Source organism: Triticum urartu, chromosome 3, assembly GCF_003073215.2.
Source record: "Triticum urartu cultivar G1812 chromosome 3, Tu2.1, whole genome shotgun sequence".
In the NCBI taxonomy this organism is placed as follows: domain Eukaryota; kingdom Viridiplantae; phylum Streptophyta; class Magnoliopsida; order Poales; family Poaceae; genus Triticum; species Triticum urartu.
In genome coordinates, this window is record NC_053024.1 from 716,917,501 (window position 1) to 716,944,600 (window position 27,100).

Here is a 27,100-nt window from a genome sequence, read left to right on the forward strand (position 1 = left end):
TTATTTAGCACATCAGTCCTTGGTCGTCTTTCCTTAGTGCCGGAGCTTCCCAGGGCCAACCTCGGTCATGCCTCTCCAAAGCCCACGAGGAAACATTTGTATTCTGCCCGTTTGTCCATTCTCATTTGCCAACGAAAAACCAGTCAAAGCAATCGTTGTTGTGCCCCCAAGAATTTACCCGAGCTCCGCCGCCATGCCCATGCTAGCTGCCTCTGCCGAACACAGTGGCTCGTGCGGCAGCGAGGACAGCTGGGAGTGCGAGGTCACCCGCATATCCGGAGCACAGCATGAGCGCGGGTGTGTGATCGAGTGGCCAGCGGCATGCGGGCGTCGAGGCGGGCTCACATACATTGGGGCCAACCTCGACCACGCCTACGCGTGAGCCAGCCCTGAATGGAGCAACATTGTCTAAATACACATTTTAAAGAGAACAAAATTCGAGAAAAAAATCATGCGTGTAAATCCAGACATTATATGTGCGTGCACCATGTTTTGATGAAAAGGGACTTTTTTTGTGGCTTGTGTAAAAAAGACAATTTTTGATGCTTGATTACAGCTATTCGCAAGGCATTTCTTTTATCTTTTTAATACATGCCACAAAAAATGTCTTTTTCACTGAAATTTTGTGTGCGAACATAGAATGTCCGGAGGTACACGCGGGATTTTTTTTCTCAATTTTTTTTAACAATTTGAAATGTATTTTTATACAAATTTCATGTGTATCTACACCTATGAGCCAAAACGCCACTCTCAGGGATGCGTTTTCACTTTTCACTTTGGCTCATAAACCTCTTTTACTAGGAAGGATTCCCATAGGCCGGAGATGAAGACAGGCAGTGATGGTTTCTATCTCATCAGCACATTGAATAGTAGGCCTATAAGCACATAAATTTGGTCCGAGCTCCGCAGCCGTGCCCATGCTAGCTATGCTAGCTGGCTTTGCCGGACACTGTGCCTCGTGCGGCGGCGAGGGCAGTTGGGAGAGCGAGGTCACCCGCTTGTCCGCACCACGGCAGGAGCGCGGCGCGTTGTTTGCCATGCATCCTACTGCAGCGGCCTTGAGGTGTTGAGTTTGTTGTATCAAGTATGGTTTGGTTTGGACTTGAGCCTTGAGGCGTTCAATCAAAACCAAATCATACCAACCATGTCGTTTGTTAAAGTAAATGGTCACGCGCTGGTGCTTGCTTTATGCAGTTATAAGCGAATTAAGAAGAGTGTCAGATGAACACACAGGCAGAGAGCCTCGTTATGCAACATACTTAAATGATATTAAGGCTGGTCATGGTGGGAGCAACATAGGTACTGTCTCCTGTCCGGTGTATTGGGCTCACTAGAATGAGCAGCGCGACCAAGGCAGATGATGACGGGCTACTAACGATTCCTTTTCTTGAGCCTTCGTTCTAAAAAAAACTAACGATTCCTTTGTTCAATAGTTTTCTCCAATCAACAATTAAGTGGGAATTGTGCAGTTAATTAACCTACTAGTAGAATGCCCGTGCGTTGCTATGGCCCATGGATATATGTTTTGCTGGTTGCATATATAAATATAATGCATATCAAATTCTGAGTTTTCTATTTGCTTTTGTGTTTCTGGGAAGTATCCATGAAGTTTATTCAAGAGCGTGGAGAATATATTCAACTTATTGTTGAAACTGGATGGAAAAGCTTCCATAATAGTATCCATCACATTAGACCTTTGTCCTGTACAAGGTCGATTTCCCTTCTTATATATGAAGAAAACATGCAGCACCACACAAGAATATTGGGAGGTTCACCACCGGAATATTGACACATTGTGAATATACCACCGGAATATTGGGAGGTGCACCATCCAAGTATTGTGTCCGTCGCTAAGAGTTTCTGCAGCAACGCATGGTGTGTCATCTAGTTTCGCTAACAAGCACGCACAAATGCTGAAGTATCTATTGAACCACAATACATACAGATGGATGGATCCCTGGATCTAATACTTGGTGGCGGGGTCCACAAACAGTAGCAACCCTTCTCTAGACTATTCCATAAAACATAACTCTTTCCAAAAGATCCCGTAAAATTAACACCTCAAATTTCAGGACTTAAAAATTGTGTTGACCTACTCCTTGTCTGAAGACTTGACTCCACGTGGAAGCCTCTCCCTCCTTTTTTCTTTTTTCATAAAACAACCTACCAAACCCCATCTCCCCGACGGTCAGACTCCCCACCCAACCAACCCAGTCGCCGCCACCGCCAAACCCGGCGATCCCTCCCCTTCTCCATGGCAGCGAAATCCACTCCGGCAGCGATCATAGCCTGTGGTTGCGGCTATCAGCCTTGTTTTTATGCATATGTGTTGATCTGTGTGCGCGCAGATTTTCCCATGGTGGTGCTTCTATGTCGTGTCAGTTTTGCTAGATTCTTAACGGAACCTCACCGGGGCCGGCAGGGGTGTGTTTGCATCGGGGCCAGACCATGGTCAGGAGGGCGGGGAAAAGCGCCCTTGGCATTGGTGGAGGAAAGAGAGCGTTGGGGAGGATTGAGAATTGAAGGAGAATGGTTTTCTTCTCCTCAAATTTGAGCAGAAAGAGACAAGTTTGAGGAACAACCCTTCAAATTCTTGAAGAGTTAAAAATTTGAGGAAAGGGCTAGAAAGGGTTAACTGCTCAAAAGATATCCTCAGTTTTGTGCGCACGGGAAGTATATTCTTCTTTAGACTTTTGATGGTGAAACAGTGCATAGCAAAGCATCAATGCCGATTCAATACATGCAATGATTATGAATCTAGGAGCTCCGGTTCACATACTCAACACAAAGACACTAACTCCTCAAGAACACTTGCGTCCATATAAAATAAGGGTATTTTTAGGGAGTTAAGAACATTTATTTGGTTGATAAACCATTCGTAGTACAGCTGCAATGTAGCTCTCATTCTTCACAGAAGTAATGTAGTATAGCACACACTTCCGATATCAAATACATTGGTCCAAATGATAAGCTAGACTACTCCTTGGTCGCAGCTAAATCTTTCTCGGAAAGTGTATGCTCCTTATATTTCTGGCCGGTCCTAGATGTAGATGTACAGTACTCATAAAGTAAGAAGAAGGGCGAAAGCAAGATAAAGATAGTCATCATAGAGATAACGACAAAGTGAAGGACTGCACATGCCATAGCTGGAAGGGATAGTATAAAGTCCTGAAAGTGATAAACGCCAAAGTGTCGTTTGAAATCTTCAGCTGACCTACGAACAGTATGCGAGTTAATTAAACATACATTATCACGAATTAACTAATCAACAATGAGTACCTAAAAATTAAGTAGATACATAGCGCAGTAATTCCAAATATATAATCATATGTAATTACCATGGTTTTGAAGGGGGTCGCCCAAGCAACTGGAGCAGCTTGGTGTTCTTCTTGATCTCCATGGTGCATCTCTCAGCTTGAAGATCGTCCATCTCGCGGAGCAAACGGAGCAACTCCTGCCGCTTCTCCTCCAATCCTCGTGTGCCGAGGCTCACAGGGAAGTGCTGCATGGGCAATGAAATGTAGATGATTGTTGCATGCATTAGAATTTAATTACTCTTTCCGTTCACAAATATAAAATGTTTTGAATATTTCAATATGGACTACACACGGACTGAAATAAAATGAACAAACATAGTAAACTGCATCTATATACATCTGACGCAGAAAAAAGGGAAGCATCTTATATTTGTGAATGGAGGGAGTACTAGCGAGTAAGTAAATTCTTTGGTTCCACGACCGCACACACGTAGTTAGTTAGTATGGTGATTTGGTTCGGTTCAACATACAAAATAAATTCTTTGGTTTCAACTTACAAAGGAGCGCACGCGACGTACGTACCTTGTGATTGTTGGTGAGAGGATCGTATGGTGATTCAGGGGTGCTGCTGAACCACTGGAGTGAGCGCAGCCTGCCATGGAAAATAGTCCACGGCAGCTTCCGCGGCTCCTCCTCCTTGACGACGGCGATCGACCTGGCCGCCATGAAACTGCCCTGCAGTGGCCGCTCAAGGCCGGCATGGCCGCAGACCTTCCTCGCGGCAAACCGAAGCAACGCGGCCATCGAAGCCCCTTCTTGTTCCCTCAGGTAGATAGATAGTATGCTTTGTTCTCCCCTAGCTAGCTAGCTAGCTTCTTTCAGGGTAACTTATAATACCGGCGCGCGCAGTCACGTTACACCCACACCACCCGGCAACAAAGCTGCGTGACATACCAAACCCTACTCAAACGAGTTGGTTGTTAGTTCACGTGGACAGCGTGCACTCCCACGCACAATATTTTGAGCTAAATATGTAGGGGTGCTTTCAGAAAAAAAAAAGAACCCGGGGGGGGGGGGGGGGGGGGGGGGAGCCATGGGAACGTATCTGGTGCATGGGACACAGTTGCACATTTAAAAATGTTCAAAAAAATCCGGAAACAAATTATTATTGACACAACATCAGTGTATGTAGTCACAAAAATTTAACTCAAAATTGAAAACATTGCTCGAGATACAAAAATGACAAATTTGTCATCAATTTGCTAGTGGGCAAAACTGAAGCCCAACTTGTGTTATTCAGTGTCAAAATTGTCTTTGGGCACAAACGTCCTAGAGCCGTAGTGGTCGCGGTTGAAGCCTTGCATAGATTTGAAGCACCCGACCGGAAATTTCGCCACATGGCAAGAAACCCTAACCATACCACTTCAAGAAGATGGCAGGAATCTACGTTGGGAGCTCCGTCGACTACGTCTAGATAGATGAACTCATCGATCGAAACTCGGAAGACAAACTCGAAGAAGTAGCGCCGCCATCTGCCCGAGCACTGCACTTTCGAGGACTAAACAAGCCTAACCTAAACTACTAACCCAAGCGGAGGCCCCAGAATTCTTCTCCCCGCCACCAACCGCTGAAGCGGCGGACAGAGTGGAGGCGAATCCAATGGCTCACCTGTGAAATATGGAGTGGAGAGTTGCCCTAGGTGCCTAGGGTGAGGGAGGTAATGAGAGGAGGTGGACATGACTTAAGATTGGGTTGACCGACATTGGCAGAAAAATTGAACTAAAGTGGACAAAGAGTCTTTTTTTGTGAGAAAACTTTCAATTTATTCATCTTCAATCATGAAACTACAATGAACAAAAAAATTAAATCCAGGTCTGTGGACCACCTAGCAACGACTAAAAGCACTAGAGCGAGCCGAAGGTGCGCCGCCGTCATTGCCTTTCCGTTGCTGGAGGTGGGCAAACTTTGTTGTAGTAGACAGTCGGAAAGTTTTCATGTTGAGGCCCCGAAGGAGCAGCACACCAGAGCAGGGACCATCGCCGATGAAGAAAGTCGTAGATCGGAAGGATCAAACCTGTAAACACCCAAACGAAGACGAACGAAGAACGGATCCAAACAAATCCACCGAAGACAAGCACCGACCGAATTTCGTGAGATCTGACGGAGCCACACCTCCACACGCTCTCCGACGATGCTAGACGCACCATCGGGACAGGGATAAAATGTGGGAGACACTATTGCTACTAAGGGGCTTCGTCACCGCCACACAGCCCCAAGCATGATGCTGAACCTAACAAGATCAAGAACGGGGTCCCTCGCGTAGGCGGGGGCCCGAGGTTCTCCGCTCCTCCATGGCTGAAAGACCATCGGAGATGGCGTGGAGCGCCGACAGGAGGAGAAAAACTTGAGATCTTTTCTTGTGGACAAAGAGTCATTAACTTGCCCAAATATTGGTAACCATCCAAACGGGACCAGATATTTTTTTCATAAGAAAAATTGGCAACGTGAGTTTTATTGAGCACCCAAACATCCTGTATATGCTACCGGGATGCTTCCGGCCACCCACCATCCCGTTTGGCTGAGACAAAAAACGAGGCGACATGCTCCCTTTCGCTGCGCCAATTCCTCAGGAAAGCATGGTGCTCACTGCTGTGGCCGGCTCTAGCTCTAGCCCCATGCTTCTCTTCTCGTTTCGAGATGAGTGTCTGGGTGAGAGTACAGAAGTGGTTTACTGTGCTGATGCCACCAGCCCTCTCTGCCAGGTGCAGTTCGAAGGCTTCAGGGACAATCCGTTGGACAATGTAATAAGCGTACTTTCCTATGCCGGCCACTTTTACGTGGTCCGTTACGGTGGAGAAATATTCAAGGTTGTGGGCACGGCAGCGCACTATCACGCTGAACTGATTGCCCAGTCATCTGACAACGGCCTCGACTACTTCCTGGTCGAGTCTGCAGGAGAACTGCTAGTTGTAAGTCGCCGACACAAAAGGGTGCAAGTTTTCAGGTCGACATTGAGCGGAAACGGCTAAAACCTGTGAGGAACATTGGCAGCCGGGCGCTCTTCGTCGGTGCTAGGTGCCTATCAGTCGATGCAGATAAGCTGCCATCAGTGTTTGGAAACTGCATATACTACCTTGATTATCAAGGATCAGAAGTACGTTGCAACATCAACATGTATGATCTTGGCACCAGAAAGCTAGAGAGCTTCCCATTCGAGTGTGAAGATCATTCAGTCAGATCAAGCCCGATCCGTCCTTTCAGCATTGTTCAGACGCTCCTTGGTTACTGTCGCGCTGTTCCTGACATATGTGCTCAAATTGAAGATCTGAAAAGTTGACATGTTCAGTTGCATGCCCCACTTAAGCTTCATTCTTTTTAAGTTTCAGTTGAGATGAGTGATGCTCGTCGTTCAAGTATTGTATGAATTGATCTTAAACTATGGACTGTTTGCATGAATCTGTTTCCTAGTATGATATTAGATGTTGTTTTCGATATGCCTTGCTGTTTTGCTCCAGTCTTTGTGTGAGAGTGTTGCTGCATGGATCATATATGAGAGTGAAGCACGTCGATATATTATATATAGCACGTGAATGGAAAGGTAAATGTTAAATTGGTTTCTTTAATCATGATGTAATTTTTGATGATGTGCGTGAAAGTGTCTATAATGATGTGAACATACTATTTGGTTGATCTAAGGAAAAAATGATTACAGATGTGATGACTTTTGAACATATAAGATTTCTACAAACATTGTTTTGTCTTCGGTATGTTTAGTTTTTTTATTTATAGTAGTAAGCTTGCACGTGCAACACACGTCTCGAACGTTGACTAAATAAGATTCACACCTATGTGCAATAAAAAATAGCTTGCAAAATCTTGTATTATGGGTCGGAGAGAGTATGAGTTAAATGGATACACTATATTGTGATGTCACTCAAGTTGTTTTTTTTTCAAAAGTGGGACATCATTGCGGTCCTCCTTCTGCATAGAGACAATAATATATTTAATCTATTGAATATTCTATATGTTGAAAGAGAATAAGAAATCTAGTTATGATTGAAAAAAGCCTTGCATTATGCTTAGTACATGGAGACATAATCCTACATTTGGTCTTGAATATTATGGTGTAAGCAATTCATAACTAAAATTTGAGGAAAAGAACAAGGGATAGTAGATCAACACATACTTCTTAGATGAGGTTGCTAACCAAATGCTTATGTTAAGTTGCAAATGGCATAGGCATTGATAGTGTATTATGAAAATCCTGACACTCCATCACATGTTGCAAATACTCAAAACACACCCGAATGAGCACTAAAATGGAAAGCAGATATCTCACATAAAAATATCAACGTCATTGAACCAATATTGTGAAGTACAATCCTCTTAACACCAAAAGATCAAAGGGACTTTTTTCACAATCAAAGGAGCTCAGCTCTCTTCCTCATGATTACTGTCAGTTTGCATCAAAAAGAAAGTTGATCCGGAGAAGCATTATGCCACAGTCTCCGGTCACTAACCTGCAGGGGCAGCTTTGCACACAAAAATCAGCCTCTAAGAATAGAAGACACCGTAAGGGACAAAAGGCTTGGCTCGGCTCCTCAATTTCACACAGGAGGCCCATAATGTCTGATATGTTCTCTTTTCATTAGTTCCACATCTCCACCAGTACCTGACAATCATATTGAAAGGTAACATCAGGCCATTCTTCCTCCTTTACAGGTCGTACGTACCACATCCTGGAGAGAAGTGTTTCAGCAACCAGAGAGTTTGGAATATTTGCATACCTCTGAGACGCTGCTATAATGAACTCACCTCTAGTACGTCTTACAATTAACTCCATGGTCGCACGAGCATTGTCACATGAGAATGCCACGTAAACGTTAACTTTGGTAATCCCAGGATCTGGGCGTCTTTACCTCTTATTTAAGCTTGCTTGGACCACATCATTAACCCATTTTCTCAAGTTTTATTGGGCTTCACAACATAGTTTTCCCTATGGCTAGGAATCTATTTTCATGCACCACTGCATTTGAGAATCTGAGAATAAGAATGGATGTTGCTACTAAAAAGCTATAGTTTATGTGTGTTCTGGAAACAATGGTAGTTTTTCAAAAACAAATGCAGTAAGTTTCAGCTTACCATCCTTTGTTTTGATTCTCTCTGCTTAGAGTGGTCTTAACAAATAATACCCAGTAACAAGCACAAAGAAATACAAAGAACTCGATTCACATTGAGTTACAATAATAAGTGCATATTGATAATTTGACAGCATTTCTCATATTAAACTTAAAATGTAGAACCCACTGAAGGAATCTTGTTCCAAACTACAGTCACACAAAAGCAGTAAAACAGGGTTTGCTCCACTTGGCATGGAACATGCAGAGAGGAGTGTGCTATGTAACATTAAAATCATTTATCTCCTGAACGTTACCTAGGAAGTTTTCTTCCAAGTACTGCAGACCGGTCAAGATATCCAACAACCCCTTGATGAACATCGTCAATGTATCTGCTCAGTCAAGTCCAGCTTTGGCAATCAAAACCTATTTATCAAAAGAATGTTAGCAGTAATAACATAAGATCTGCAAATGTGGCTAAATCAGTAGATTGTATATTTCTATAGTCGGCAACAAATGAAGTTGTTCAAGATTCCAAATAGCAAGGCCATAAGTTAACCACTTTTAATATTCAATTTTAGATACGATGTGGGTTGTTGGACCTGGAGTGCCTGTAGCATCTCCAACAATTACAGTTTGGCATGTCACCATGAAATAGAGAGTAGTTTTTCTACACCCGGGCTCGGTGCACCCACGCAAGAAAACATGTACCAAAACATTTCAAAAAATTCTGAAACTTTGTGTGAATGATTATCAACAAATGTTATGGGCGCTTGCAAAATTTGGTGCTCAAATAACATTCAAGGAGCTCTCTACAAAAAAAACACAAATTCACTGAAAATTAGTCAAAATGTAAGTGCACTGTTTGAGCAGATTTTGTAATTTTATCTTTTTTGGAGAGAGCTCCTCCGTCCGAAAATACTTGTCCTAGAATTGATAAAAATGGATGTATCTAAAACTAAAATAGTTCTAGATTGTTGGGTTTCGTAGTAATTTCAAAATTTCCTACGCACACGCAAGATCATGTGATGCATAGCAACGAGGGGGAGAGTGTTGTCTACGTACCCAACGCAGACCGACTGCGGAAGCGATGACACGACGTAGAGGAAGTAGTCGTACGTCTTCACGATCCAACCGATCAAGCACCGAAACTACGGCACCTCCGAGTTCGAGCACACGTTCAGCTCGATGACGATCCCCGGACTCCGATCCAGCAAAGTGTCGGGGAAGAGTTTCGTCAGCACGACGGCGTGGTGACGATCTTGATGAACTACAGTAGCAGGGCTTTGCCTAAACTCCGCTACAGTATTATCGAGGTATATGGTGGCAGGGGGCACCGCACACGGCTAAGGAATAGATCACGTGGATCAACTTGTGTGTCTTGAGGTGTCCCCTGCCTCCGTATATAAAGGAGTAGAGGGGGGAGGCTGGCCGGCCAAGGAGGGAGGCGCAGGAGGAGTCCTACTCCTTCCGGGAGTAGGACTCCCCTCCAATCCTATTCCAACTAGGATTCCCCGAGGGGGAAAGAGGGAGAGGGGTGGCCGGCCACCTCTCCTAGTCCTAATAGGACTAGGGGAAGGGGGGAGGCGCGCAGCCCTTGTGGGCAGCCCTTTCACCTTTCCACTAAGGCCCATGAAGGCCCATATGGCTCCCGGGGGGTTCCGGTAACCTCCCGGTAACCCGGTAAAATCCCGATTTCACCCGGAACACTTCCGATGTCCAAAATAGGCTTCCAATATATCAATCTTTACGTCTCGACCATTTAGAGATTCCTCGGCATGTCCGTGATCACATCCGGGACTCCGAACAACCTTCGGTACATCAAAATGCATAACTCATAATGTAACTGTCATCGTAACCTTAAGTGTGCGGACCCTACGGGTTCGAGAACAATGTAGACATGACCGAGACATGTCTCCGGTCAATAACCAATAGCGGGACCTGGATGCCCATATTGGCTCCTACATATTCTACGAAGATCTTTATCGGTCAGACCGCATAACTACATACGTTGTTCCCTTTGTCATCGGTATGTTACTTGCCCGAGATTCGATCGTCGGTATCCAATACCTAGTTCAATCTCGTTATCGGCAAGTCTCTTTACTCGTTCCGTAATACATCATCTCACAACTAACATATTAGTTGTAATGCTTGCAAGGCTTATGTGATGTGTATTACCGAGAGGGCCCAGAGATACCTCTCCGACAATCGGAGTGACAAATCCTAATCTCGATATACGCCAACCCAACATCTACCTTTGGAGACACCTGTAATGCTCCTTTATAATCACCCAGTTACGTTGTGACGTTTGGTAGCACCCAAAGTGTTCCTCCAGCAAATGGGAGTTGCATAATCTCATAGTCATAGGAACATGTATAAGTCATGAAGAAAGCAATAGCAACATACTAAACGATCGGGTGCTAAGCTAATGGAATGGGTCATGTCAATCAGATCATTCAACTAATGATGTGACCTCGTTAATCAAATAACAACTCATTGTTCATGGTTAGGAAACATAACCATCTTTGATTAACGAGCTAGTCAAGTAGAGGCATACTAGTGACACTTTGTTTGTCTATGTATTCACACATGTATTATGTTTCCGGTTAATACAATTCTAGCATGAATAATAAACATTTATCATGATTATAAGGAAATAAATAATAACTTTATTATTGCCTCTAGGGCATATTTCCTTCAGTCTCCCACTTGCACTAGAGTCAATAATCTAGATTACACTGTAATGATTGTAACACCCATGGAGCTTTGGTGCTGATCATGTTTTGCTCGTGGAAGAGGCTTAGTCAACGGGTCTGCAACATTCAGATCCGTATGTATCTTGCAAATCTCTATGTCTCCCACCTGGACTAGATCCCGGATGGAGTTGAAGCGTCTCTTGATGTGTTTGGTCCTTTTGTGAAATCTGGATTCCTTTGCCAAGGCAATTGCACCAGTATTGTCACAAAAGATTTTCATTGGACCCGATGCATTAGGTATGAAACCTAGATCGGATATGAACTCCTTCATCCAGACTCCTTCGTTCGCTGCTTCTGAAGCAGCTATGTACTCCGCTTCACATGTAGATCCCGCTACGACGCTTTGTTTAGAACTGCACCAACTGACAGCTCCACCGTTTAATGTAAACATGTATCCTGTTTGCGATTTAGAATCGTCCGGATCAGTGTCAAAGCTTGCATCAACGTAACCTTTTACGGTGAGCTCTTTGTCACCTCCATATACGAGAAACATATCCTTAGTCCTTTTCAGGTATTTCAGGATGTTCTTGACCGCTGTCCAGTGATCCATTCCTGGATTACTTTGGTACCTCCCTGCTAAACTTATAGCAAGGCACACATCAGGTCTGGTACACAGCATTTCATACATGATAGATCCTATGGCTGATGCATAGGGAACATCTTTCATATTCTCTCTACCTTCTGCAGTGGTCGGGCATTGAGTCTTACTCAATTTCATACCTTGTAACACAGGCAAGAACCCTTTCTTTGCTTGATCCATTTTGAACTTCTTCAAAATTTTGTCAAGGTATGTGCTTTGTGAAAGTCCAATTAAGCGTCTTGATCTATCTCTATAGATCTTAATGCCTAATATGTAAGCAGCTTCACCGAGGTCTTTCATTGAAAAACTTTTATTCAAGTATCCCTTTATGCTATCCAGAAATTTTATATCATTTCCAATTAGTATTATGTCATCCACATATAATATCAGAAATGCTACAGAGCTCCCACTCACTTTCTTGTAAATACAGGCTTCTCCGAAAGTCTGTATAAAACCAAATGCTTTGATCACACTATCAAAACGTTTATTCCAACTCCGAGAGGCTTGCACCAGTCCATAAATGGATCGCTGGAGCTTGCACACTTTGTTAGCTCCCTTTGGATCGACAAAACCTTCCGGTTGCATCATATACAACTCTTCTTCCAGAAATCCATTCAGGAATGCAGTTTTGACATCCATCTGCCAAATTTCATAATCATAAAATGCGGCAATCGCTAACATGATTCGGACGGACTTAAGCATCGCTACGGGTGAGAAGGTCTCATCGTAGTCAATCCCTTGAACTTGTCGAAAACCTTTCGCGACAAGTCGAGCTTTGTAGACAGTAACATTACCATCAGCGTCAGTCTTCTTCTTGAAGATCCATTTATTCTCAATTGCTTGCCGATCATCGGGCAAGTCAACCAAAGTCCATACTTTGTTCTCATACATGGATCCCATCTCAGATTTCATGGCTTCAAGCCACTTTGCGGAATCTGGGCTCACCATCGCTTCTTCATAGTTCGTAGGTTCATCATGATCTAGTAGCATGACTTCCAGAATTGGATTACCGTACCACTCTGGTGCTGATCTTACTCTGGTTGATCTACGAGGTTCAGTAGTATCTTGTTCTAAAGTTTCATGATCATTATCATTAACTTCCTCACTTATTGGTGTAGGTGTCGCAGAAACAATTTTCTGTGATTTACTACTTTCCAACAAGGGAGTAGGTACAGTTACCTCGTCAAGTTCTACTTTCCTCCCACTCACTTCTTTCGAGAGAAACTCCTTCTCAAGAAAGTTTCCGAATTTAGCAACAAAAGTCTTGCCTTCGGATCTGTGATAGAAGGTGTATCCAATAGTTTTCTTTGGATATCCTATGAAGACACATTTCTCCGATTTGGGTTCGAGCTTATCAGGTTGAAGTTTTTTCACATAAGCATCGCAGCCCCAAACTTTAAGAACCGACAACTTTGGTTTCTTGCCAAACCACAGTTCATAAGGCGTCATCTCAACGGATTTTGATGGTGCCCTATTTAACGTGAATGCGGCCGTCTCTAGAGCATAACCCCAAAATGATAGCGGTAAATCAGTAAGAGACATCATAGATCGCACCATATCTAGTAAAGTACGATTACGATGTTCGGACACACCATTACGTTGTGGTGTCCCGGGTGGCGTGAAACTATTCCACAGTTTTTCAAATGTACACCAAACTCGTAACTCAAATATTCTCCTCCACGATCAGATCGCAGAAACTTTATTTTCTTGTTACGATGATTTTCAACTTCACTCTGAAATTCTTTGAACTTTTCAAATGTTTCAGACTTATGTTTCATTAAGTAGATATACCCATATCTGCTTAAATCATCTGTGAAGGTGAGAAAATAACGATATCCGCCACGAGCCTCAATATTCATCGGACCACATACATCGGTATGTATGATTTCCAACAAATCTGTTGCTCTCTCCATAGTACCGGAGAACGGTGTTTTAGTCATCTTGCCCATGAGGCACGGTTCGCAAGTACCAAGTGATTCATAATCAAGTGGTTCCAAAAGTCCATCAGTATGGAGTTTCTTCATGCGCTTTATGCCGATATGACCTAAACGACAGTGCCACAAATAAGTTGCACTTTCATTATCAACTCTGCATCTTTTGATTTCAACATTATGAATATATGTATTACTACTATCGAGATTCAATAAGAATAGACCACTATTCAAGGGTGCATGACCATAAAAGATATTACTCATATAAATAGAACAACCATTATTCTCTGATTTAAATGAATAACCGTCTCGCATTAAACAAGATCCAGATATAATGTTCATGCTCAACGCTGGCACCAAATAACAATTATTTAGGTCTAATATTAATCCCGAAGGTAGATGTAGAGGTAGCGTGCCGACCGCGATCACATCGACTTTGGAACCGTTTCCCACGCGCATCGTCACCTCATCCTTAGCCAATCTTCGCTTAATCTGTAGCCTTTTTTCGAGTTGCAAATATTAGCAACAGAACCAGTATAAAATACCCAGGTGCTACTGCGAGCATTAGTAAGGTACACATCAATAACATGTATATCACATATACCTTTGTTCACTTTGCCATCCTTCTTATCCGCCAAATACTTGGGGCAGTTCCGCTTCCAGTGACCAGTCTGCTTGCAGTAGAAGCACTCAGTTTCAGGCTTAGGTCCAGACTTGGGTTTCTTCTCTTGAGCAGCAACTGGCTTGCTGTTCTTCTTGAAGTTCCCCTTCTTCTTTCCTTTGCCCTTTTTCTTGAAACTAGTGGTCTTGTTGACCATCAACACTTGATGCTCTTTCTTGATTTCTACCTCCGCAGCTTTCAGCATCACGAAGAGCTCGGGAATAGTCTTGTTCATCCCTTGCATATTATAGTTCATCACGAAGCTCTTGTAGCTTGGTGGCAGTGATTGGAGAATTCTGTCAATGACGCAATCATCTGGAAGATTAACTCCCAATTGAATCAAGTGATTATTATACCCAGACATTTTGAGTATATGCTCACTGACAGAACTGTTCTCCTCCATCTTGCAGCTATAGAATTTATTGGAGACTTCATATCTCTCAATCTGGGCATTTGCTTGAAATATTAACTTCAACTCCTGGAACATCTCATATGCTCCATGACGTTCAAAACATCGTTGAAGTCCCGATTCTAAGCCGTAAAGCATGGCACACTGAACTATCGAGTAGTCATCAGCTTTGCTCTGCCAGATGTTCATAACATCTGGCGTTGCTCCGGCAGCAGGCCTGGCACCCAGCGGTGCTTCCAGGACGTAATTCTTCTGTGCAGCAATGAGGATAATCCTCAAGTTACGGACCCAGTCCGTGTAATTGCTACCATCATCTTTCAACTTTGCTTTCTCAAGGAACGCATTAAAATTCAATGGAACAACAGCACGAGCCATCTATCTACAATCAACATAAACAAGCAAGATACTATCAGGTACTAAGTTCATGATAAATTTAAGTTCAATTAATCATATTACTTAAGAACTCCCACTTAGATAGACATCCCTCTAATCCTCTAAGTGATCACGTGATCCAAATCAACTAAACCATGTCCGATCATCACGTGAGATGGAGTAGTTTCATCGGTGAACATCTTTATGTTGATCATATCTACTATATGATTCACGCTCGACCTTTCGGTCTCCGTGTTTCGAGGCCATATCTGTATATGCTTGGCTCGTCAAGTATAACCTGAGTATTCTGCGTGCGCAACTGTTTTGCACCCGTTGTATTTGAACGTAGAGCCTATCACACCCGATCATCACGTGGTGTCTCAGCACGAAGAACTTTCGCAACGGTGCATACTCAGGGAGAACACTTCTTGATAATTTAGTGAGAGATCATCTTATAATGCTACCGTCAATCAAAGCAAGATAAGATGCATAAAAGATAAACATCACATGCAATCAATATAAGTGATATGATATGGCCATCATCATCTTGTGCCTGTGATCTCCATCTCCGAAGCACCGTCATGATCACCATCGTCACCGGCGCGACACCTTGATCTCCATCGTAGCATCGTTGTCGTCTCGCCAATCTTATGCTTCCACGACTATCACTACCGTTTAGTAATAAGGTAAAGCATTACATCGCGATTGCATTGCATACAATAAAGCGACAACCATATGGCTCCTGCCAGTTGCCGATAACTCGGTTACAAAACATGATCATCTCATACAATAAAATTCAGCATCATGCCTTGACCATATCACATCACAACATGCCCTGCAAAAACAAGTTAGACGTCCTCTACTTTGTTGTTGCATGTTTTACGTGGCTGCTACGGGCTTAAGTAAGAACCAATCTCACCTACGCATCAAAACCACAACGATAGTTTGTCAAATAGACTCCGTTTTAACCTTCGCAAGGACCGGGCGTAGCCACACTCGGTTCAACTAAAGTTGGAGAGACAGTCGCCCGCAAGCCATCTATGTGCAAAGCACGTCGAGGGAACCGGTCTCGCGTAAGCGTACGCGTAAGGTTGGTCCGGGTCGTCTCGTCCAACAATACCGCCGAACCAAAGTATGACATGCTGGTAGGCAGTATGACTTGTATCGTCCACAACTCACTTGTGTTCTACTCGTGCATATAAAATCAACATAAATAACCTAGGCTCGGATGCCACTGTTGGGTTTCGTAGTAATTTCAAAATCTCCTACGCACACGCAAGATCATGTGATGCATAGCAACGAGGGGGAGAGTGTTGTATACGTACCCAATGCAGACCGACTGCGGAAGCGATGACACGACGTAGAGGAAGTAGTCGTACGTCTTCACGATCCAACCGATCAAGCACCGAAACTACGGCACCTCCGAGTTCGAGCACACGTTCAGCTCGATGACGATCCCCGGACTCCGATCCAGCAAAGTGTCGGGGAAGAGTTTCGTCAGCACGACGGCGTGGTGACGATCTTGATGAACTACAGCAGCAAGGCTTCGCCTAAACTCCGCTACAGTATTATCGAGGTATATGGTGGCAGGGGGCACCGCACACGGCTAAGGAATAGATCACGTGGATCAACTTGTGTGTCTTGAGGTGTCCCCTGCCTCCGTATATAAAGGAGTAGAGGGGGAGGCTGGCCGGCCAAGGAGGGAGGCGCAGGAGGAGTCCTACTCCTTCCGGGAGTAGGACTCCCCTCCCAATCCTATTCCAACTAGGATTCCCCGAGGGGGAAAGAGGGAGAGGGGTGGCCGGCCACCTCTCCTAGTCCTAATAGGACTAGGGGAAGGGGGGAGGCGCGCAGCCCTTGTGGGCAGCCCTTTCACCTTTCCACTAAGGCCCATGAAGGCCCATATGGCTCCCGGGGGGTTCCGGTAACCCGGTAAAATCCCGATTTCACCCGGAACACTTCCGATGTCCAAACATAGGCTTCCAATATATCAATCTTTACGTCTCGACCATTTAGAGATTCCTCGTCATGTCCGTGATCACATCCGGGACTCCGAACAACCTTCGGTACATCAAAATGCATAAACTCATAATGTAACTGTCATCGTAACCTTAAGTGTGCGGACCCTACGGGTTCGAGAACAATGTAGACATGACCGAGACATGTCTCCGGTCAATAACCAATAGCGGGACCTGGATGCCCATATTGGCTCCTACATATTCTACGAAGATCTTTATCGGTCAGACCGCATAACTACATACGTTGTTCCCTTTGTCATCGGTATGTTACTTGCCCGAGATTCGATCGTCGGTATCCAATACCTAGTTCAATCTCGTTATCGGCAAGTCTCTTTACTCGTTCCGTAATACATCATCTCACAACTAACATATTAGTTGTAATGCTTGCAAGGCTTATGTGATGTGTATTACCGAGAGGGCCCAGAGATACCTCTCCGACAATCGGAGTGACAAATCCTAATCTCGATATACGCCAACCCAACATCTACCTTTGGAGACACCTGTAATGCTCCTTTATAATCACCCAGTTACGTTGTGACGTTTGGTAGCATCCAAAGTGTTCCTCCGGCAAACGGGAGTTGCATAATCTCATAGTCATAGGAACATGTATAAGTCATGAAGAAAGCAATAGCAACATACTAAACGATCGGGTGCTAAGCTAATGGAATGGGTCATGTCAATCAGATCATTCAACTAATGATGTGACCTCGTTAATCAAATAACAACTCATTGTTCATGGTTAGGAAACATAACCATCTTTGATTAACGAGCTAGTCAATAGAGGCATACTAGTGACACTCTGTTTGTCTATGTATTCACACATGTATTATGTTTCCGGTTAATACAATTCTAGCATGAATAATAAACATTTATCATGATATAAGGAAATAAATAATAACTTTATTATTGCCTCTAGGGCATATTTACATGACATTTGTACTGCACTTAAAAATGAACACCCAAAACACGGTTAAAAAGCACATACCTATTGTTGCATCATAGCCCAAACTAAGATTGTCTTGTACCAAGCTTCCCAATAAATATAGTGATCAGGGGAGCCTGCAGAAATTCAGGAACAATTAATATATGGATTAATAGGCCTGAGACATTAATGGGAGAGCACATACAACATATAATCAGGCTGCAAACAAACCAATGAGAAAGAAGTGGAGAAATATCTTTAAGAGGCTAAAGGAAAATCTGATTACATAGAACAGAGTATACACAATAGGAAAATGATCACAATTCACTCTCCTGCAATGTAACAACAGTCCATACGCATCTATTCCTCCCAAATCACAGTACCTTAATTTCAGAAACTAATAACCAGTCCAAAAGACATACAAATTATCAGAAAGTCGTCACCAGACTGGCAATCAGATAGAAGGTCGAAATGAATTGGTCATGCAACAGACCCTCATTGGAGAAAAGAATATACAACACACTGGGATATGATTATGCTGAAAAGGAAACATAAATGAGAGGTAGTGCCATCAAGAATCATTCTGTGGCGAAGATAGTTTAAAAAAAAGTGACGACCGAGGAAGATTACGTACCCAACTCTGTACCTTCCCAATTCCCTATGGCGAGCGTTGCGTCGGTACTCCTCTGTCGAGCTGCTCATTGTTCTGCAGCTTGTTGTCATCTACCTGCGCCTGACCATGATGAAACACTTTTGCAGCCACGCGCATTTGGGTGGCACCTCGAGGCAATAAGCCAAGGGCACAACAGGAGGAGGACGCCGGGATTACGACCGAATAATGATGGTCAGCAGCGGCAGTTTGTGCCGATGTTGCGAGTAGAATGGGCGATGACCTGCGTTTCATTGCTGGATTAAACAGCTCTGAAACAAAAAAAAGTCAAAATTGAAGCCGTTCCAGGTCTCGCAATGCATCATAGGTTCCAATGTAGGTGTAGCAGGAATTGATCATAACAGGAAACAATGCATATGTAGCAGGTATTGATCTACATAGCAAACATTGTCGTTGCTACCGGTTTTTGTTGCCTGTGTGCACAAAAGTAGCATCCCAAAGATCAGATAGTTAGGTTGTCCTGGCTATGCATCACACACAAAAAATAGTACTGCATATGAATTTTATAAAGTCGTCTTCTAAGGGGCACATACATTGTCCAAATTAGAAAATTAGAAAATTGTAGTCTTGAATTAAACCTGCCAAATTAGAAAATTGTCCAAAGAAGTATGTAAGGTAGCGGTGCATTACCTTCAGGTCCTCCAATATACATGTAAAATAATTCTGAAGCTCAGAACCCTAGAAGTATGTGATGATCTCTTGCCGGATTCTGCACAAAAAATAATGCAAAGCTAAATAAGACTATCTTGAGCAGGTCACAATATAGGGAATATCTTTTTTAGAAGATATAATTTGAATCATCCCACATGAGGTTTCAGCTTGCCAGCTAAGACTTTAAGTGATGTGGATTTTCCAACTCCATTTGTTCCAACAAGGCCGCATATCTGGGAAGACCTTGAGACGGGCTAATTGATCGATTCTATCAAAAAGGATAAGCTTCAGGAGAGATTGGGAAACCTACAAACAATGAACAACACAAGTTCAGACAAGCAATAGGTGGTGTCTTTCTCAGATCCATCGGAAGGTTGATGATCTCGATGGCATAAAATTGGCATTCTGCACCAAGGATTACAGCGGAAGACAATGTTATAAGACATACAACTGTACTTTCACAAAACAACAGAAGTTCTTCTCTTGTTTAATCAACTGACATGATGTTAGAGACGTATACTGTGTATACCTTGTGCAAATAACACAATCTGCCTCCGCTCTTCCGGGATGAACATGACCTTGAATGGGGGTCTAACATTGATGCAAAGCTTCCCTGCACCAACAACCAAAACCATTCTGCAATGAACCATTGAGTAATCTAAAAACCAACATTCACATCCAAAATGAACCCAACTCTACATCTAAAACCAATCTTAAATAAAACAAGAAAAATGCAACATCAAGATCAAGATCTCAGCAATCGATTATTCGAAAGACTGAAGAAGATCAGAAATACTAAATCTCAGTAACCCAGTTAAAGGATTTCAAAGGACGCCGCCACCCCGCGCTCACGTCCTTCTGTGGGGCAGCAGATGAAGGCCGGCGGGATGCTCACGCTCTCCCGCCTTCTTGGGGCAGAAGAGGAGAACCGGCGGGGGGCTGCTCACACTCGCGGGGAAGCAGAAGAGGAACGGCGGGGCGGCGTCCGAGGAGAGGATCGGCGGCCGGCGACGGAGGGCGAGCGGAGCGGAGGACCGTGGTCGCGAAGGCGAGGCAGATGGGAGCCAAGAGGAGCTCGTTCCCTCCAAGCTTGATGCCGATGGCAACTGCGGGAAGCCGGCAAAGCATCCTCGAGTAGCGGCGCTGAGCAGCGGGAGGCGGCCGGTGCGGGCGGGGTGGGGGCTAGCGGCGGGTGCGGACCCTGTCGACCGGCGGCGCTGAGCGGCGGGAGGCGACCGGTGCGGGCGGGGTGGGGCGACCGACGGTGAGAATGGGGAGGCAGGGGCGCGGCGGTTCCCGGGCGTGGTGGGCTCGAGCGTGGGGGCGAGCAGTTCCCGAGCGTGGCGAGGAGTCTGTTTCGCGAGCGTGGGGCTTAAGTCGTTTCATTAGCGAGGGGATTACGTTTCGTAAGTGGCCAATTTCATTAACGATGGCATGGTGAGTAATTAAAGCATAAAACACGTTTAGTAGGCTGGAGGATGTAGACCATCGGATTGCAGGTTTCGATGAATAGGATGATTTGGTTCTCCGCACTCTCGTGCTTTTATAGAGGTAGTAGATATGCTATTCATTCATCATTACTTTCAAAATATACAAAAAAAATATTTTTTATGATCAGTTAAGCTGTGCAAATTGTATTTTTTATGGTCGGTGCATTCGATGGTCTCATCGTCCCCACCCCACCAAGGGCCTGCACCCTGCTCGTGTCCTCAACCTCTTCGCTGGTGACATGCTCTCCTTCGCTGCGCCGATCCCTCAGGAAAGCGAGGTGTTTACTATCGTGGCAGGATCTAGCTCTAGCCCGATGCTTCTCTTCTGGTTTGAAGACGACTACAACAACCAAAATGACGTGGTTTACTGTGCTAATGCCACGAGCCCGCTTTGCGAACTCCAGCTCGAAGGCCACAAGGACAGCGAGGTCAAACTTAGAAGTCTACTTTCCTGCCCATTAAACTTAGAAGCAAACCGGCAGGTGCGGGTAATGGTCGTTCAAACCCTTACCTGTATCAATATTTTTCGCCCAAACTTTTACTCGTATCAATATTTTTCGCCCAAACCCATACCCGTACCCGCGCCTCGGGTTTCAGATTGTTTCCATACTCGTACCCGGCCGGGTGCGGGTAATACCCGCAGGTAAAAATGCCCATCTTTGCCACCTTACCCAATTCACCCTTTACTATGTATACACAATTTCAGCATGTACACTTCAAATTTTCAATAAATATTTTTATACAGACTTGCGGTGAAGTCTGTATTTATAAAAAAGTGAGTGGGAGCACTACAGCCTTTCTGATAAGTATATGTGAATAACATATTATTGATCGGAAATAATGTAGAATTTTATGAAAAGCATAAAGGAGTGTTTGAAAGGAGTTTTCTAAAGAAAGACCTCGGTGAAGCTACTTACATGTTGAGCATCAAGATCTATAGAAATAGAATATGACGCTTGATAAGTTTTTTCAATGAGTACATAGCTTGACAAGATTTTGAAGCAGTTCAAAATGGAACAATCAAAGAAGGAGTTCTTGCATGTGTTGCAAGGTGTGAAGTTGAGTAAAGACTCAAAACCCGACAACGACAGAAAATAGAAAGAGAATGAAAAGTCATTCCCTATGCCTCAGTCATAGGTTCTATAAAGTATGCTATGCTGTGTACCAGACCTATTGTGTACATTACCATGAGTTTGGCAAGAGGGTACAATAGTGATCCAGGAGTGAATCACTGGACAGCGGTCAAAATTATCCTTAGTAGAATAAGGAAATGTTTCTCGGTTATGCAGGTGACAAAAGAGTTCGTCGTAAAGAGTTACGTCGATGCAAGCTTTGACACCGATCTGGATGACTCTAAAGTCTCGATCTAGATACATATTGAAAAGTGGGAGCAATTAACTAGAGTAGCTCCGTGCAGAGCATTGTAGACATAGAAATTTGTAAAATACATACGGATCTGAATGTTGCAGACCCGTAGACTAAAAATTTCTCTCACAGGCAAAACATGATCATACCTTATTACTCTTGAGTATTAATCACATAGCAATGTGAACTAGATTATTGACTCTAGTAAACTTTTTGTGTGATGGTCACATGGCGACGTGAACTATGGGGGTTAATCACATAAAGATGTGAACTATTGGTGTTAAATCACATAATGTGAACTAGATTATTGACTCTAGTGCAAGTGGGAGACTGAAGGAAATATGCACTAGAGGCAATAATTAAGTTTTTATTTATAGTTCCTTATTTCATGATAAATGTTTATTATTCATGCTAGAATTGTATTAATCAGAAACTTCGTACATGTGTGAATACATAGACAAACAGAGTGTCACTAGTATGCCTCTACTTGACTAACCCGTTAATCAAAGATGCTTAAGTTTCCTATCCATTGACATGAGTTGCTGTTTGATGAACAGGATCACATCATTAGAGAATGATGTGATTGACAAGACCCATCCTTTAGGTTAGCACTATGATCATTGAGTTTTATTGCTATTGCTTTCTTCATGAATTATACATGTTCCTCTGACTATGAGATTATGCAACTCCCGAATACCGTAGGAACACCTTGTGTTCTATCAAACGTCACAACGTAAATGGTGATTATAAAGATGCTCTACAGGTGTCTTCGAAGGTGTTTGTTGGGTAGGCATAGATCGAAATTAGAATTTGTCACTCCGTGTATCGGAGAGGTATCTCTGGGCCCTCTCGGTAATGCACATCAATATAACCCTTGCAAGCAATGTGACTAATGAGTTAGTTGCGGGATGGTGCATTATGGAACGAGTAAAGAGACTTTCCGGTAACGAGATTGAACTAGGTATGATGATAACGACGATCGAATCACGGGCAAGTAACATACCGATGACAAAGGGAACAACGTATGTTGTTATGCGGTTTGACCGATAAAAATCTTCGTAGAATATGTAGGAGCGAATAGGAGCATCCAGGTTCCGCTATTGGTTATTGACCGGAGATGAGTCTCGGTCATGTCTACATAGTTTTTGAACCCATAGGGTCCGCATGCTTAACATTCGATGACGATTTGTATTATGAGTTTATGTGATTTGATGACCGAAGGTTGTTCGGAGTCCCGGATGAGATCACGGACGTGACAAGGAGTCTCGAAATGGTCGAGAGGTAAATATTCATATATTGGAAGGCTATATTCGAACATCAAAGAGGTTCCGAGTGATTCGGATATTTTTCGGAGTACCGGAGAGTTACGGGAATTCGCTGGGAGAAGTAATGGGCCTTATTGGGCTTTAGTGGAGAGAGGGGAGAAGGGCCAAGAGGTGGCGCGCATCTCCCCCCTGCCCAAACCGAATTGGACAAGGGGTGGGGGCGCGGCCCCCCTTTTCTTCTCCCTCTCCCTCTCTTTCCTTCTCTCCTACTCCGAATAGGAAAGGGAATCCTACTAGGACTTGGGAGTCCTAGTAGGACTCCCTATGCTTGGCGCGCCCCCTAGGCCGGTCGCCTCCTCCCTCCCTCCTTTATATACGGGAGGGGAGCACCCCCAAAGGCACTCAAGATTTGTCTTAGCCATGTGCGGTGGCCCCCTCCACAGTTACACACCTCGGTCATATCGTCGTAGTGCTTAGGCGAAGCTCTATGTCGGTAACTTCATCATCACCGTCATCACGCCTTCATGCTGATGGAACTCTCCCTTGGCCTCAGCTCGATCTAGAGTTCGAGGGACGTCACCGAGCTGAACGTGTGCATATCGCGGAGGTGCCGTGCGTTCGGTACTTGATCGGTTGGATCACGAAGATGTTCGACTACATCAACCGCGTTACTTAACGCTTCCGCTTTCGGTCTACGAGGGTGCATGGACACACTATCCCCGCTCATTGCTATGCTTCTTCCAGATAGATCTTACGTGATCGTAGGAAATTTTTTGAAATACTACGTTCCCCAACAATCTGGTAGACCAGCACTAAGAGCATCTCCACTCACCCCCCCCCCCCCCAAGAGGCCCTCCAAAGGCACTTTTTTAGCGCCGACGCTAAAAAGCGTCCCAGTCGCGCCCCAGAAGCCCAATTTTCGCCGGTTAGGCCTGAAACTGGCGCCGGCGAGCCCAGGCCAAACCCAGCGTGCTGGGGGTCGCCCGGGGGCGCAGGGGGGTCGTTTTTGGCACGAAAAGCCCGATGGACCCAGCAAGTCAACGACCAGCCGCATCTCGTGTTCCTCATCGCCTCGTTTTCCTGCGAGGAATCAATGCCAAGGCTGCCGCCGGCCAGCCTTCCATTGATTTCTCACGGGCGGCGCAGTGATGGCTCGGCGACGCGTCCCTCCCCTCCCACCACGCTTACACACGTCTACCGCCCCTCGGCAGCTATAAAAGCCGCCCCTCTCTCACCAGTGGATGCACTCTCCTTCCCCCGCAGCCCCTCTCTCGCCACCGACGCCCCATTTCGTCTCTCTCTCTTCTCTCCCTGCCTACAGCGTCTACAACCACTGATGGGAGAGAGATTCCCCTGCGATGGCATGGCGGCCAACGGCTTCGGCTGCCGCCACCTGCACGAGTGGGAGGCCTACCTCCTCCACGAGGCCAACTACTCAGCATCGCCGCCTGATATGCGCGTGCCGGGGAGGTGGAGGCTCAGCGCTGGAGGTGTCCCCGTCCCCCGCCGCCTGACGCTGATGGCTTCCACGGCGAGATCGTGCGCATTCGGGCCTCCCTGCCGGAGGAGGTGTGTGGCCGTTCGGAGTACGCCGCCAAGAACCACGCGCAGTGGGCGTCGTACTTCCAACGCAGCCACAAGGAACAACTGGCCTCCACCAACAACGCGCCGGTGAGGGGGCGCCACAACTCCGACGGTTGTCGCCTGTGGTGGGGCGTCTCCGGACGCACGCTCCACTTCGTCCTCGAGCACCTCGAGGGAGGCAACGAGCCGCCGCTCGAGTACACGACGGCACCGGCACTGGTCCCCCGCCGGAGTGGCGGTCCTTGGCTGCCGAGGCGCATGGCGGGCGGGTCCTCTTCATCCTCCTCCTCCCGCTCCTCCGGTTCGCCGGTGCTCACCAACGTCAAGGCCGAGCCCGTGGAGATGTCGCTCGGGCGGCGCCCTCGTCATCAACGAGGGCGGTGGTGGCTCCTCTGCTCCCTCCTCCCGCCTCGTCAAGCCAAAGACAGAGCCGGGGCTCGTCGCTGTCAAGAGCGAGCATGACGACATGGCCGCCGCCGACGAGGCCGCCATCAAGTGGGCGCGCGAGGACTACGTCTGGTTGGAGATGGAGCGCCAGCGCCGCACCCTCGAGGAGATCGCCGCTCGGCACCGCGGCCGCGACGAGGGAGGCGTCATCGTCCTCGAGGACAGCGACGACGAGGCACCGCCGCCAGCCAAATCCGTCGCCAAGGCGACCCAGGGCAGGGAAGCAGCGGGGATGGTGGCGGCGTGCAGAAGGAGGAGGACGACGACGACGGCGGCGACTACAGCCCCTTCGGCAAGCTCTTGGCCTGTAGGCGGCGCTGCAGTAGTTGTTGTTTTTTTAATTATGTTTTCAATATGTCAAAAACGATGGAACACCCGAATTTCGCCGAATTATGTGTCATATTTGGCCGAATTTTGGCTGATTATGTTTTGAAAAACTTAAAAAAAATAGCGCGTGGGGGCAACCTGGGGGCGGTGGCTGCGAAACCGATCGCCCCATGCCGATTTTTCAGCCAGCGCACCTCCAGGCGGCGCCATTTCAAGCCCCTAGGGGGCCGAACGGCTGGAGATGCTCTAACTCAAAGTGCAGGCATGCATCACTACAGCAAAAATTATTTTTGGCCTTGTGCTTCTCCATAACCCGAGTATAAATTGTTGGCCACTTGGCTTATATCAGTGTAAGCCGAGCCAAAGCAGCGAAACACATGGCGAAGCAAAGAAACTAGATTTACAACACTCTATGCCGAGTAGCGACCAAAGCACTCGACTTAAGCCCAATTCTTGTCATATAGTTACCAAAACACCCGGCTTAATTATGTGACACGCACGCTAAACAATGTTGCCACGTGGCCGTGCTTGCCGCACGTGACGTCTCCGTGACAACGGGCGGTATCGAGTGCCCTCTCTCGCGGGCTCAGCTTATACATTGCATTTTTCTAAAATACAAAAAATGATTTGTCTCCCTGTAAGACGAGTGCTCGACATAGGCCACTCGCCTTACCTTCGGATATATCACGCACCCACCGCCTGGTCTGCAAGTTATCGCATGACAGTGTCTCGGCTAAGGGGGCTCTCACTATATTGACTCCCGGTCTAGTGGGCCGGGTTAAGAATCCCTTTGTCGGTTTTGTCTTGCGCCACTTCAGATGGCCCATGGCATATAATAAGAAGGTTCCACAAGACTTGGTTTGCAAGACAGGAAGCTAGACCCGTGGAGGACTCTACCATTATATACGTAGCCGACTAGGATATATTTACCCTAGGGTCCCTGGTATACTATATAAAACCGGGTCCAGGCTCGTAGATAGGCACATTGGAATTTTCTAGGTACTTTGTACTCTGTATACAAACCAATGCAATAAAGCAACAGGGCATATAGTATTATCTTCTTTGTGAGAGCATGTACCCGAGTAAAAACATCATGCCAAGTAGCCTAGCTAAGGATCAAAAAGCTTCTTTGGTGCACGGCGTCCAGTGGTATGCTTATCCCAACCATTCACATGCATTTCGATCATCATCGAGCATTTATTGAGCAATGTATAAGGAAGCTGCGTCTGTTTTTCTCCTGGCAGCATTGACCGCGTAATGTAGCAAGGTTGGTCCTGG

At 45.4% G+C, this 27,100-nt stretch overlaps 1 protein-coding gene and 1 long non-coding RNA gene across 2 annotated transcripts; both read right to left on the bottom strand.

Annotated features, from left to right (window-relative positions):
• Window positions 1–2,736: 2,736 nt before the first annotated feature.
• Window positions 2,737–4,106, bottom strand: LOC125549376. Its single transcript, XM_048712809.1, has 3 exons — window positions 3,840–4,106; window positions 3,339–3,502; window positions 2,737–3,214 (listed from the first exon to the last, which is right to left on the bottom strand). The coding sequence occupies exons 1-3, from the start codon at window positions 4,059–4,061 to the stop codon at window positions 2,977–2,979; spliced, it is 624 nt and encodes a 207-aa protein (XP_048568766.1). The 5' UTR covers window positions 4,062–4,106; the 3' UTR covers window positions 2,737–2,976.
• A 4,151-nt stretch (window positions 4,107–8,257) lies between these two features.
• On the bottom strand, window positions 8,258–20,216 carry LOC125549377. Its single transcript, XR_007301321.1, has 6 exons — window positions 19,874–20,216; window positions 19,500–19,650; window positions 19,324–19,402; window positions 18,658–18,944; window positions 18,087–18,160; window positions 8,258–8,800 (listed from the first exon to the last, which is right to left on the bottom strand). It is a non-coding gene; the product is annotated as an uncharacterized LOC125549377 (long non-coding RNA).
• Window positions 20,217–27,100: the final 6,884 nt, after the last annotated feature.